The sequence below is a fragment of the Fistularia commersonii genome, chromosome 14, assembly GCF_037954325.1.
Source record: "Fistularia commersonii isolate RoL2024-O1a breed Wild chromosome 14, RoL_Fcom_v1.0, whole genome shotgun sequence".
NCBI lineage: Eukaryota > Metazoa > Chordata > Actinopteri > Syngnathiformes > Fistulariidae > Fistularia > Fistularia commersonii.
The window spans coordinates 4,267,501-4,281,847 of NC_141297.1; the positions used below are offsets into that span (position 1 = coordinate 4,267,501).

Genomic DNA, 14,347 nt, shown 5'->3' on the forward strand with positions numbered 1-14,347 from the left:
CACACACACACACACACACACACACGGCAGCTACACTGACTTTCCTCTGAACCACTTCCAAACATTTTTATGATTTGCACTTTATTTTTATGCCGTCAGGCGATCAAATGAATTGTGTTCGTTTCAGTCTTTTTTTTTTTTTCGATAATCACAAATGCTCGTATTTCCAACGGCGCTGTCAGTCGATCACCATGGTAACTCGGCCTCGGATTCCTCATCTTCCATCGCGAGTTTAAAATACCGCTTCCTCTGAAAGTGGCAGGTGTCCAGCCTCCAGGCCGATGCGAACTGGTCGCTCCCAAAAAAAAACAATTTGTGATAGTTTCCAGATAGTTTTTAGAATTCCTTCCACGGTTGGACTTTAACAGTAAGGAGTTATAAACAAAGATACAATCAGATTTTTAAATAACATGGATATTTAAGACCTTTTCTGTAGAAAATCAGTACATATACACACACAAGTGCACAAACATACATGCGCACACACACGTTACTCACAATCACACGACACTTGCCCACACACACACACACACACACACCGAATATTTACTGATTTGTTACTCCACACACACACACTTGTAAATTAGTAGGAGGCTTGATCGTAGAGATTAAACTCCTGCCAAGTCCATTTTTATACTTTTCAAGCTTTATTTCAAAATCACAAAGAACTGAACCCAAATAACAAGTGCTCTGTTCAAATTCAGCAAAAATTTCACAAACAGGAGTGAGCGCAACGAATCAGACCAGCAATGAACTGAAAGCGAGCAGGAAACTGTCTCAAAAATAAGAATCGCAACGAGAAATGACGGTAAAAATATCAAAGAAATTACCAAAATTGTACATTAAAGATTCCAAAACAGTTGATATTAATTGACTAAAAAGAACCTTAAAATTAATAAGAAATGCACAAATTAACCCGTGCACAAATTAGCTCTTGTTAATCCAATATTACAAAATAATAACTTCATATGAAGTGATTTGAAATGAACTGTATTTGATAAATACAGTGTTGAAAATGTATAAATGCCTCGGGCTTCAGTGCTGAACCAGTTCTGCAGGGTGAACTGTATGCATGTGTGTGTGTGTGTGTGTGTGTGTGTGTGAATATGCAATGCAGGCTGTGTGAAATTGGCTTTTAGTTTTATGTTAAATTGTGTCTCCGGGGGATGTTTCAGGTTGTGCCGCCTGCAATTACAGCTCTTGTGTGCGTTTTTTCTGCCGAGTGGCGTCCAAGTTGTTCGCGTGACACGTCCGAATTCCTGCCGACACCGAACACGGAATAGTTTTCCTTCTTTGCGGTGCTTTTTAGGGCGAGGAGCGGCAACAAAGAGCGTCAGTGTGTGTAAAGTTGTCCTGATGTGTGTGTGATTGTTTGAGCCGAGCCGGTGGGAGGAAGTCAGAACAGGACAGAGCGCAGAGGCGGAGATCTGGTGGAGGGAGAAAAAAAAACAGAAACGAGAGCTGAAAGAGACAAATTACTGCCGGGATAAAGAGAGAGATTCAAACCCTGAGAGGTTTATTTTGTCGACAAAGCGTCCTTATTTGACCGGTGTATCACTTGGACCTGTTTGAGACCGAACAGCTGTAGGAAATCACATAAAAATGTGTTTTCACTAATCCAGCTCAAAGTCAGTCCAAAAGGACTAACCTGAATATGATGTTAAACTAAATTTGCTGAATATCAGAAGTCAGTTGCTTCCTGAAAATGAATAGAAGTGTCGCGGGCGCGTCGGTCGTAAGAAAGAGGAACGTAGAGGCGAATAAAATAAACTGGAAAGTCCTTGAAAGTCGAGAAAGGTTGTTTGGTTGTTTTCTCTGCAGTGTCTGGTTGCTTCTCTGACCTCCGGCCACTGGGTGGCGCCAGACACATCTCACACACACACACACACACACACACACGCGCACACACACACACACAGACACACACAGACAGACACACACACACACACACACACAGAAAGAGCAGCTGAAAACGAAGATGTCTCTGTGATGTTGCTTTCAAGGGCTGCTGGAAAACAGAGATTCCTTGTATTTCTGCATCCGGGGTGAGAAGTGCTGTTTCCTGAGCCATTAGCTCCATATAATGTATCAATACTTTTAGACTTTAGAGGGATTCTTTTGTACATTGATCTGAAAGGAATTGAAAATGCATTTTTTCCTAACAGCAGGTGTACATTTTTTTTTTTTTTTTTTTTTTAATTTAATTTCAATTTAGTATCCAATGCAAACCCTTCAAGGGGTCTTTTAAGAGGGGCTTCAAATCCAAAATATTAAATGACTACATTCCATTTTTTGTATTGATTATAAAATACAATATTACCTTTAATATCTTTGTCCCACATTTGTATCATTTTTTTCATTCTTGTCATATTCATATAAAATGTAAACAAAAGATAATTGAAAATGGATTAAAATCTTGTGTTCTGGAAAATTAATTCAACTTCTATTTTGATCAATTAAATAACCGAAAATATAAAAAAAAAATAAAAAAAAAGGTTCATTTTTAAAAGGCTACATTTTTCATCTCCTGTTTCCCGCTCGTGTTTTTCTCCTTGTTTTTGCGTTCAGATCTCCGAAACCCGCGCGTGTGTTTGGTGACTCATCCTGCCCACACGATAAAGCCTCTTCTTGTTAGTTGAGGATCTCTGGAGCGTCTGCAGCCCGAGCACCAGCGGCGGGCGGCAGCTGATGGCGGGGGAAGCGGCAGCGTGCGACGGGGGATGTTGTCGTCCAGCGGGCGAAGACCGGGCGTACGCTCCATCCTGAGGTGAAGCTCTTGTTTTTACCCGAAAAGATCAACTCGGGGGGAATGAATTTGTAATCCCGGCGGCGATTTGGCGCCGTCTTCAACCTCGTCAATCAACAGAACCGGTAATTTCGATCGGGATCGATTATCCGGACCGATCGGCCGCCTTCGCTGCTCTTCGGTCGCCGGATTGTGAGATTTGGGCCTCTGCGATTATTGTCGAAGTAAAGTCGGGCCCGATGGACGTCGTCGTCGTCGTCGATGGACGGTCGGTCGGCTCATGGTGGTTCAAACTTTATTAGCGGATAGTTGGATTGAGCGGTGAAATATTTCTTGCTTCCCGGGAAGGCCGTCGGTTTTGAAAAGAGCCCGCCGACGAGACGATGGAAATCTTTAGCGGCGTAGTCATGTTGGTTTACAGTAGGATTGCATCATGGGTTGTTGTTGCCAGATTTACCGACCGCCTGTCAATCCAGATGGAGATCCGGGATCGGTGTCACGCTTTTGGGTTCTGGAGCCTCAGAAGCTTCATGGCGGCAGCTAGAAGTTTCTCTCCTGGTCGCAGAACCACCGGTGCGACTGCACAGATTGAAGCCACGATTTGATTGTCTTGGACGGGAGCGTCAAACTCATTTCGGCCCGCGGGCCAAATCCGGCCCGTTTTGCATTTTTAGCCGGCCCGCCAAACTATTTTCCTTGAATATTTTAACAAGTATTTTCAATCAATATTGAATTTAGAAACTTATTTTTCCTTTTTAATTTTTTCCTCCTTTAATTTTATACCAAAATAATGTCAATTAGTACATTTATATTATTATTAATGATTTTAAAATTAAAATAAAATGCCCAAAAATTGAAATATTCAAATCGCAATTTTCATTTTGCTCACCTAGTTTGCCCGCGCATAAAAATTAAATAAGAACTGTGGCCCATCAGCCAAAATAATACACCCGGTCTTCGCCCTTTTTGCATTTTTATCCGGCCCGCCAAACTAATTTCTTTGAATATTTTAACAAGTATTTTCAACCAATATTGAATTTAGAAACTTATTTTTTCTTTTTAATTTTTTCCTCCTTTAATTTTTTTCCAAAATAATTTTGCTTGGTATATTTATATTATTATTAATGATTTTAAAATTGAAATAAAAGGCCCCAAAATATAAATATTTAAATTGCAATTTTCATTTTGTTCACCTAGTGCATAGAAATTAAATAAGAATTGTGGCCCACCAGCCAAAATAATACTTTGCCCGTTTTGCATTTTTATCCGGCCCGCCAAACTATTTTTTTTGAATATTTTAACAAGTTTTTTCACTCAATATTGAATTTAGAAACTTATTTTATCCTTTTTAATTTTTTTCAAAATAATGTTGGTCGGTAAATTTATATTATTATTAGTGATTTTAAAATTGAAATAAAATTTCAATAATTGAAATATTTAAAGTGCAATTTTCATTTTGGTCACGTAGTTGATAAAAATGAAATAAGAGATGTGGCCCGCCAGCCAAAATAATTGCCTGCCCCTGACCTGGAAGTAACACTATGTCCAAATTTTTCCTTATTTTAGTGCAAAGGAGGTAAACAGGTAAATTATAAAAATCTTTATTGGTAATGAACTGTTCCTCGAAAAAATTCATGACGAATTAATATTAAAAAAGGTATATTTTTTTAATGAAATTTAAAAAAGAATTGATGAAATTACACCCGAAAAATTTGAGTTAAAGGAGAAAATCTTGTCACTGTGGGGAACTTTGTCACTAGGATCATGTATAAGAGAAGGTATAATGTTTACAAGGCTATTCTGGTTAATAGATCAATCTTTTTAATTTTCCCCTTTTTTTTTGCTATCATTTTTGTGGTCTTTATAGAAATTAGAAAAGAAACGATCGTTATAACAATGTCACTAGATGTTTTTTTTCATCAAAAAATCATTTTGTTTTCAAATTTTGAAGCAAAAAATTCATTGCAAAGATACTTTTTCAATTTTTCCTCATCCTTTTTTTTTAAAAAAAAAAAAACAAAAAACAGGCATTCTGTCCAAAACTTCCATCCTTGCCTCGATCGGTGTCAAAGTCCGGTGGTCATTTATCTTCGTCTCCCCAGCGGGCGGCGGTTCTTCTCACCGTCCCAAGAGATTCTCTTGACGGGACGCCCCAATGTTTTGTGGCAGCTGATCGTGAAATGTGGTCGTCAAACCAAAATCCAGGGGGTTTGAGCGGCAGAAGGTGCCGTTGGGCCTCGTAAATCGGCGGCGTCGACGTCCCGCCCGAGCCATCGGACTGCATCCAGCGCAAATTCATCGTTTCAGTCGCCGTGACGACGAAGAAGCGACATGGTGGATGTGGTTCACCGCATTTTTGTCACGAAGACGTTCGAACGTGAAAGTATTCGGCTAAAGCGCGATGATCGGTTTGACATCATTTGCCATCGTTACGTTGAATCGGGTGTGTGAGGAGACCGGTTGGGTTCTCTGCCAGTTGGTCCTTGTGTGTGTGTGTGTGTGTGTGTGTGTGTGTGTGTGTTTTGATATCTCACTCCAAGAGGTGATCATGTATCTCCCTGGAAACTCGGCTCATTCACAAAGACGTCCATCAGCGGTGGAACAGGACTTTGTTTGAATCTCTGTATATCTCAATGTTTGAGGCAAAATGGGAGTTTTTTCCATTTTGCCGTGTTTATACAAAAAAAGTGGTCCGATTCATAATTTTCCGCTACATATCCACTCCGAGAATGGATTTGAGGTTGCTTTTTTTTTTTGTTTTTTTGTTTTTTCATTTCGCACCAGGCCGTTTCCCTGCAAGTTTGGACCCGACGAAGCCGAGCTGCGGCGTCGCCGCTAGCGTGAGCTTGTTCCTCAGCTTGTTGTGCGTTTGACGGAGAAAAGAAAGAATTAAACAAAAGGTGGAAAGAGTTTTGTCGATATGTTTAGGCCTATCTCTTCATTTGAAATTAAACTAAATGCTGCCGGTTGTAGCGACAACGGCGACGCCGGAGCGAATGCTTCGCTCTCCGACTCGCTCGGCATCATTCGGGTAAAACTATTTTAACCGACCGTTAATTCCCGCTGCCGGAGCTTTTGCAAAAAAAAAAAAAAATCACTCAAACTGCGTACTGACGGAGCAACGGGCTGTTTACCTTCTGAATTTCTAAAATGGATTATCTCTAAACCCCATCCCAAACTGACCGGATTGTCGCACATTGAACTCCCACTAGAGGGCGTCTCGTCATCTAATATTTAATACATTAACGACCTGTGAGAGCCTCTTGGAAAAACTACAAACATGGAGTACCAGTGCATCCCGTGCACTTCGGGAGGTTTTGTGTTTCCACCAGCTGGCAGTGTTTTCAGTCTTATTCTTTCCCTTTTTCTTTCTTTTCCTCCTTTTTTCTTACCTCCTCCATCCCTCCATCCCAGCAGCCTGTCTGGACTCAACACCTCCTCCTCCCTCCCTCCCTCTTCTTCGGCAGCAGAATGCTGGAGGAGGAAGAATTATTTTGCCACTGATCACAAGCGAAACCGTTCACACACACACACACACACACACTCACGCACACGCACGCACACGCGGAGGAGGATCGCAGCGCTGCAGCAGCAGCAGCGGATCGCTCGGCTGTCAGACGCAGAGGAATGATAATTAGGAGGAGATTGACTCTGCAAAGAGGAGCAGCGGCGGTGGCTGCAGGATGCATGAGGGGAAAATGATCTGAGTGCACGGAGGGAAGCGTGCAGCACACCACTTGTGTGTGTGTGTGTGTGTGTGTGTGCGTGTGTGTGTGTTTTTTTTCTCTTTTTTTGTGCGGCGGGAGATGACGGTGGCAGCGGCGGCGGCGGCGGCGGCATCGCAGCGGGAGGAGAGAGAGGGATGAGCGGGGATCAGTAATCCTCCCTCCTCTTCCCCTCCACCTTCATCCCTCCATCACCTCTGCAAGAAACCTGTGAGACCCGCTGCCTCATTTCATCACATATGCTCGTTTTTTCTCTCCGGTTCCGGTCGCTGCATCGTGCCTAAACGTGTCGTGTGTGTGTGTGTGTGTGTCCACATTATCCGTAGTATGCGTTTACTCGATCTCCTTCGTGGTGTGTGTGTGTGTGTGTGTGTGTGGCTGCAAAAGACGTGACCATTTCAAAAAAAAAAAGGGGCCACTTTTAACCCCCCGATCCGGTGATATTGGACAATCTGGAGCTGTAGATCCAGTTTAACCTCCTACTCATTGTTGGCTGCTCCGTGCGTGTCGGGAACATTGTGTTCATCGTGTCCGGATCACATCCGTCTCATATTCATCCCAAAACTGTCAATTTAGCCACGGGAAGATAACACCCTTGGGGTTCAGAGGGGGTTAGAATCCCCTCCAGTGTTTTCCCTGAAAGTTGCCTGGGGGGCCTCGGAAACTCCTCCAACTGTGGCCTGACACTGACCCTTATTATTTGGTTTTAAATACAGAAATTAAGAAAAAAAAAAAGAGGAGTAATTGTATTAGAAGAGAACCAGTATCCTTGCATATTGCGAATCTGGCGTCTAATATATATATTTTTTATTTTCCGTAATAATTTTCATTTTCAGAAAATATCATTTGGTGCTGATTTTCTGATATTCCAAACACACACCTTCTACGAGCTGATTTCCCGCTTTTATAAACAGTCTAGTGAATTTCTTGGCGAATTGTTAAAAAAAAAAATGGAAAAATATACAATTACAAGAAAAAATGCGTACATTTTATCATTCTCTTTATAGAAAAAAAAAAGAAGCTAATCTGACAGGATGAAGCAGGATATTTTTGGTTTCTCCCGCTGCAGTCTTCTGCGCTCCGGAGGATCAGACCGTGTTCTCATTTTGTTTTAGTGACCTACAAATTACGCCGATCTGCGGACTCTGTTTTTTTTTTTTCGTTGATTGATATTTTCGTTAGATCTGCGCAAAAATGCAGGGGCGGCACCGCCGGAGAGGCGTCCGTCCGTCCGGAGGAGCCATTGGTCAGAAGCCGATCATGTGACCGTCCGATCGGGCCAATCAAAATGGAATGCGTTGGAACAAGTCCTTCTTTTTTCCCCCCAAAGAATTGAATGATGAGAAGTTTTACTGTCAGATTCTGCAAGCAACTTCTTCACAAATACATTAAAAAAAAAAAGCGGTCCCTTAAGATACGAATTTATTATTGGGGTTTATGTTGATGCTTGTTTTCTGTGAGATTTTGGGGTGCAATTAATTTTTTTTGAATTTTTTTACCTGGAATTGAGCAGGAATAGTTAGTTGTACTGCAGGTTTGTGTCGCCAATAACAGCTATTCCTCATTAAACAAACGTTTTACCGTCACACGGGTGTTTTCCTGACTGAAACACTACTATGTTGATTTTTTTTTTTTTTTTTGGATCTCAACTGAATTTTCGGAAGTACTTTCTCCCCTCTCTGCTGACTCACGTTTTATAGAGGACGCTTTCTCACTTATGATTGTCCGCGTTATGGCGTCAACAGCGATCTCTTTCTTCTTCACCCACATCAGAAACAATTTTTCCGTGTCGTTGTGCATAGATGTCTGTTTTTGAGACATAATGGTAATGCCCTTGGACGGCATTATAGATTCCTTTTGCTTTGGGATGGTACATATCCTGGATGAATTGCGATTGTATTCACGTGCGATATCGGTCGCACGTACACCGCGTTCCTGCTTCGCTATTATTTCCACAGAAAGCATCTTCTTTCTGGGTTCACCGCTTGCCTTACTGCTTTCTTCCTCAGGGCCCATGATGATTATTTAAAAAAATACACAAAATAAGCACAAAGATATAGAATTATGCAACACAAGATTTAGGAAGACGCGTACTGGACGAAGTGGCCGAGGGACACCGGAAGCTGCGAGGCGTTCTTCGAGGTTCTTACAGGCGCGTGCAAATTTGGAATTTTCATTTTCTCGCCCTCATATTCGTAGCGTGAAATCATTTTTTTGTATTTGGAGGATAAAATTCGCTTTATTTGTATATAAAGTGATCGTTAAGTATCTCAAGGGGCCATTGGATTGAGTCCATCGGATGGACCGCTGGCAGCGAAGATCCGTGAGGCTGGAATATTTCTGGATTTTAGTGCAATTGAGATGAGGTTACGTTTGTGGCGGTTTAGGTGAAGATTCTGGACTCGCCGCTGGAACGCTGCATGCAACTGGAAACGGGTAGTTATGTTGATCTTTGTTATCCGACGTGTGATTTTGCCGGCCTCTGTGGGGCGTCGCTTGTTAGCGTGTAGCATCGGCTCGCGGCCGTCGGTTTTCCTGCTCGCAAATGTTTTAGGTTTATGAAATTGCGCTAAATGTGTTTCCGAACGGGGATTATAAATGTTTAAATGACCGGCGGTGGTGGAACAGACAGAAAAAGCTTTAGCCACAATAAAGCGGTTTAGTCCGCGAGGCGACGGAAACGCCCACAACACGGCCGTCTGCGTTTCCGCCCGACTTCATTTACAGTGTGTTTGGGAAAGTCAACTCAGGCATGAACGGAGGATCTGCGGAGACGGCCGGGGCGACGCCCGGGCCGAGAGGGATGCTGGTCAGTTAGTGAGTCATGAATAATTGAATGTGCTTAATGGGGAGAGATACAAGAGCTGGAACCGTTTGGCCCGTTTTCGCCATCGAGGCCACGCCGGGGGAAGCCATTTCCCCTGCACGAGTGTGTATGTGTGTGTGTGTGTGTGTGTGTGTGAGTCACTGATACCCCTTTTCAAAGCAACAGATTCAATAGTTGATGATCGGGAGATTAACAAATAAGGCCTACACCGGCGATAATGTGGATTTAATTAATCTTAATTAAGCCTTCAAATTGGCATTTGTTTTTCCGTGGCAAAGTGTGTCCCTGAACGCTACACACACCAAGCAGAGTCGACAAAGTGTAGCGATAACGCCGCCGGGCCGATGGCGAAAATGAGTGGATGCTAGCAGCGCTAGGTGAGCTGCCAGTTCACTGACTGTTAGCGTGTTGATTTTAGCGGCATCTCCTACATGACCTTCACACACACACACACACACACACACCTCTGATGTCTCACCATGCTATTTGTCATACTGTTGATTTTCATTTATTTATTTTATTTTATTTTATTTTTGTTTCTTTACTTTCTCTTTTTTTTTTTCTATTTATTTTTCAATACATAGCAAGCTAACAGTGCTAGCTATGTTCAGTGCTTCGGTGCTCATCTTAACCTGTTTATTTGGTTGTTATAAAAATTTGTGTCATTTTTTGCGATCCCTCCTCGACATACAGAACTCACCTTTGGTCTGTGGATTTATTATTTTTGACAGCACAAGAAGATCTTTATGATATATCAGCCTCCCGTGCAGAAGTGATTCATCTAGAAGACGCTCAGCCAAATTTACAGATTAGGGATCGTAGAAATGAATTGTGGGACGGACGTCTGAAAACAATAAGATAAAAATCCATCGGAGGCAGCGAGTGGACGCGGCGGTGCAGGACGGACAGGAAGTGATGGAAAAGGGAGAAGCGGTAAAAAACAAAGACAGGGGGTCGGATGTGATGGAGTGGAGGGAGGAGCGGCTGATGGTGCGCCATCATCTTTTTTTTCTCACCTCTGATGGTTCTGACGGAGCATGTCATTGGAATTTATGGGCCCAGAAGGCTCAGACTCCTGGACACCGAGGGGGAGGAGGGTGGGAAGGAAAGGAAATCCAGGAGGGAAACCTGAGAGGAGATCAAGTAGCATCTCGATCTGCTGGTCTGGTGAGCCTCGGTGAAGGTGATGTTTGTCCGGGACTATTGCCGTAATTTCTATACGATAAAAGCCGCATCTTTTTTTCTCTTAAACAACGATGCGGCTAATATATGGATTTTTTTTTTTTGGGGGTGCAAATGAGCTTCACGCCGCTAAAACATTTATCCTCCTCACATCGGACCGACAAAATGACCGGGAAATTCTGCGTCCGTTCAACTACGACACCGAAGAAGACGACTTTGACGGTTTTAGTGCGCAGGAGGAAGCTCGAGATAGCGATCGGCTAGCCGGTGCGGCTAATATATGGAGGTGCGCTTAATAGTTCGGAAATTACTGTTAGTTGATTTCTAACACCGACGTTAGCGCGGATCCAACTCCGATGTCAGTACGATCGAGAAGCCCTTGTCTTTGCGTGAACTCGACGTTATTTTTCCGTGCAGTATAACCAAAGTATCCGTGTAGTATTTCCAAAGTATAGCCAGTTCGTTTTTGATCATCTAAGTACTAGTTCATGTCTCAGGAGACATGATTGTTTCGGTCTTGTTTCAGTCTCTCAACTGTCATTGGCTCGTGCACGTTTGAGGCGGGTCAGCCGTGTCTTCGGGGAACCGCAGAATAGCAGTTGCTGGTCGATCACTCGGTCGATCGCGAGAATAACGGACGCGCCGGTTGACGGTGAGAACGGTTGGAATCCGCAGCTTTCTAGCTGCTACCTCTTCCGCTGTTTTATTCTCACATTCGACTTGTCATCGTCGACCCCGGAATGGATTTAAAAGCGGCCGAAAACCCGACCGACGCTCAGGTTTTCATTTTAAGGCCCGCCAAAAAATGTAAACAATGCCAGTGGTTGGCGCCTCCGTCTCACAGGACGCTTGGGTTCCAACACGGGGCCTTTCTGTGTGGAGTCTAAATGTTCTCCCTCGTGTGTGAAAATCTGAAAGTCTAAAATCATGAAGGAGGTTCGTCGGAGATCCGACATCGCCTGAATGTATGAATGAGAAAATGAGTGGTTGTTTGTCTTTCTTCTTTATCAGTCCGGCTCAGCCTTTCGCTCGATGACAGCTAGCTCCCGACCCTTACGTTGTTTTCACCGGGTTCACAAATTAGTACACGTTGCAAGGATTCTGTCCGGGTGACAGCTAAACCGCGCAAAATCGCTCGCGATCAAGCCGCCGCCCGGCAGGTCACGACTGCAAATAAAAAAACGAGAAAGATAAAGCGTCGGTCGATGTGTCTTTTCTCAACCGCCCCTGTTTTCTTCTTTTTCATGGGACGGACGGACGGACGCCACCCAGGAGGTCGCGGACGTGCCGTCCAACAGAAGCATGAATCCCCGGTGTCCCGCCGGATCCAGGAGGAAGACCCGACATGACATTTGACCCGTGCGAATCGGTCGGCCCGACAGAGCGACCGCGGGGTGACGGACTGAGTCCAGCGGGGGAGCGTACGGACCGGGGCCAGGACGCGTCCTCCTCCTCCCCGACCGGCAGCAGATGATCTTTAACCGACGTCTCACGTTTTTGTTTCGGGGAGCGTTCTGTTGATTTCCCGCCGACTCCTCGGTTCAGGGAAAGAACAGAGAGAACCTTTTTTTTTTTTTTTTGCTTTTCATCTTTTGTTCAGAGAACTCTCCGGGCTGTTTGAGATCCAGGATTTCCCCCAAGTCCTCCGACCCCCGGCTCCCTCCTCGGAAGGATTTTTACAAATTTGTTCATCAGAGGGGAATGCGGTGATCCCTCGAGGCCGGGAGGAAAACATCTGGAGCGGGACGATCTGCCGCGGCGGCTCCGCGATGTTGCCCCGCAAGAAACCGGACCCGGAGGGAGAAACGACGCCTCTCTTCGCTTGGGTCGACCGTCGCGACGCATCCGCCCGACTTTTCCTCTGATGCCGTAAATGGAGGGAGGAGAGCGGATACGATCGGCCCGCTGACACACATTCGGACGGCCCGGTTCTGTCAGGGGGAGGAAAACCTTCTCTCTGCCTCTGGTGGTGTTTTTCTTCTCTCTCCGGCGCCATGGGTCCGGAGCCCGACGGGGAAACTTGACGGCACCGGGTGATGGTCGTCGGCTCCAAAAACTCTTCCGATTGGAGCGAGCGAGGGCGAGAGACGTCTCGGTCATCGAATCAGAACTCGAAGAGGAAAAAGTCCTCTCCCCCCCACTTCGCTCCGGTGGGGGGGAGGGTGAAGGGTACTTCAGTTTGTGGGGTGCAGGGCAGTCGTTCCCGACCGATTTAGATGTTTTACGGGCTCCGCCCTCAATCTAGATAGTGAGGCCGCGCTTCGGCCTCGTCTCAGTTTTAGCTTTTAGTCTGTGGCCGCCGTCGCCGGTCCGCTGACGTTCGTTGGCCGTTCGCGACGGCACCAGTTGTAGCTGTGACTCCGGCAGCCTTTTCTCTCAAGCAGGGGTTTAGCATTCGGCTACCGGGATCCAACCGAGTGACAAAAGCCAAAAGCATTTAGAATCTTTAGTTTAAGGTTTCCCAAGCGTTAGCCTTTGTGTTAGCCAAGCGGCTAGCCATGGATGCTAATCAAGGCCCGGGCCAGGGCAGCCCGGAGAGCCCGAACCGGGCCGTGGAGTACCTTCTGGAACTCAACAACATCATCGAGAGCCAACAAAAGCTTCTGGAAACCCAGCGGCGCCGGATAGAGGAACTGGAGGTCCAGCTGGACCGGCTCAGCCAGGAGAACAAGGACCTGCGTCTGGACCGGCAGCCGGTGGCCCCTCCTCCGCCCGCTCCTCCGCCGGAGCACCGCGTCCCGCCCCCTCCTCCGCCGCCTCCGCCCGCTCAGATCACGTCCGTCTCCACCAAGAACCACCACTACAACAGCCAAGCTCCGCCGCCGACTCCCTCCTCCGTCCCCCTGCACCACGGCCACCACATCTCGCACCAGCAGCAGCACCACTACTCCTACAACAGCGCCAACACCACCAATACCACCACCATCTACGTCCCGTCTCCGGGGCCGACCTCCATCTCCGTTCCCACGCAGATCCCGACTCCCGTCTCGTCCCCGGCTCCCGCTCCGCCCCCCCCTCCGCCCATCCCCCCCAGGGATCAGCCCCGGGTCCACAGCCGGCTGACCAGGGCTCCCTCCACCAGCACCGGCACCAACACCAACTTTGTGGAGAAGGAGAAGGAACGTCTGGAGCGCCTGCACCGAACCAACGCCGCCAACAACCACCACGCCCACACCCTCCATCACCACAAACCGTGAGTTGACCTTTGACCTGTTACTCTCCAAGGTGGCAGGAGACGGGGGCCGACGGGGACCGGCGGGAAACGGCGACGTGAACTTTACTTCAAATTCATTCATTCATTCATTCATTCATTCATTCACGAAAAACAGATTTTCATCCTAAATATTATTCTCTCTGAAATGTTTTTTGGCTAACGTTGGTTTTGAGAAACCCTCCGGCCCTCATCCCGCTGCCCAGTTGGCCCGCTTCCTTGCCATCTTGGATTTTGTTTGCTACTAACTTAGCAGCTTTCCTCTAGCAGGTGTTGCCATGGAAACATGCACACACACACACACACACACACACACAAATGCATACACATCTCTTTGCTTGAAACACACATACCAAGTGGTTTTGGAGCTTTTTGTGCTGATTTCATGTAAAAAAAAAAATGCTGTAGACCCAAACATAGGACGGGAGATTTTTTTTTTTTTTTTTTTTTTTAATTTATTTATTTTTTATTCCCATCCCTCTGTGCTGAGACAGAGCGGTTGGTGCAAGGCTGATAAATATTCATCAGCTGACGACGCTCCAGAGCGGCGGGATGTGCTGGGGTTTTCATTCTGCCGCTCTTAACGCTGATCATGGTTGCAGCAGAGATACAAGGAGGTATTTTAAGCAGCGGGATGAATTGTTCTCCACGAGACT

General features: G+C 45.7%; 1 protein-coding gene across 1 annotated transcript in view; it reads left to right on the top strand.

The window, feature by feature from the left end:
• The first annotated feature begins 6,034 nt into the window (after positions 1–6,034).
• LOC147226975 (IQ motif and SEC7 domain-containing protein 1-like) overlaps positions 6,035–14,347 on the top strand; it is an 89,680-nt gene continuing 81,367 nt past the window's right edge. The window contains exons 1-2 of the mRNA XM_086158936.1: positions 6,035–6,681; positions 11,753–13,673. Coding sequence (XP_086015062.1) covers positions 12,979–13,673 — 695 coding nt within the window. The 5' untranslated portion in view covers positions 6,035–6,681; positions 11,753–12,978. The remainder of the gene's footprint in view (positions 6,682–11,752; positions 13,674–14,347) is intronic.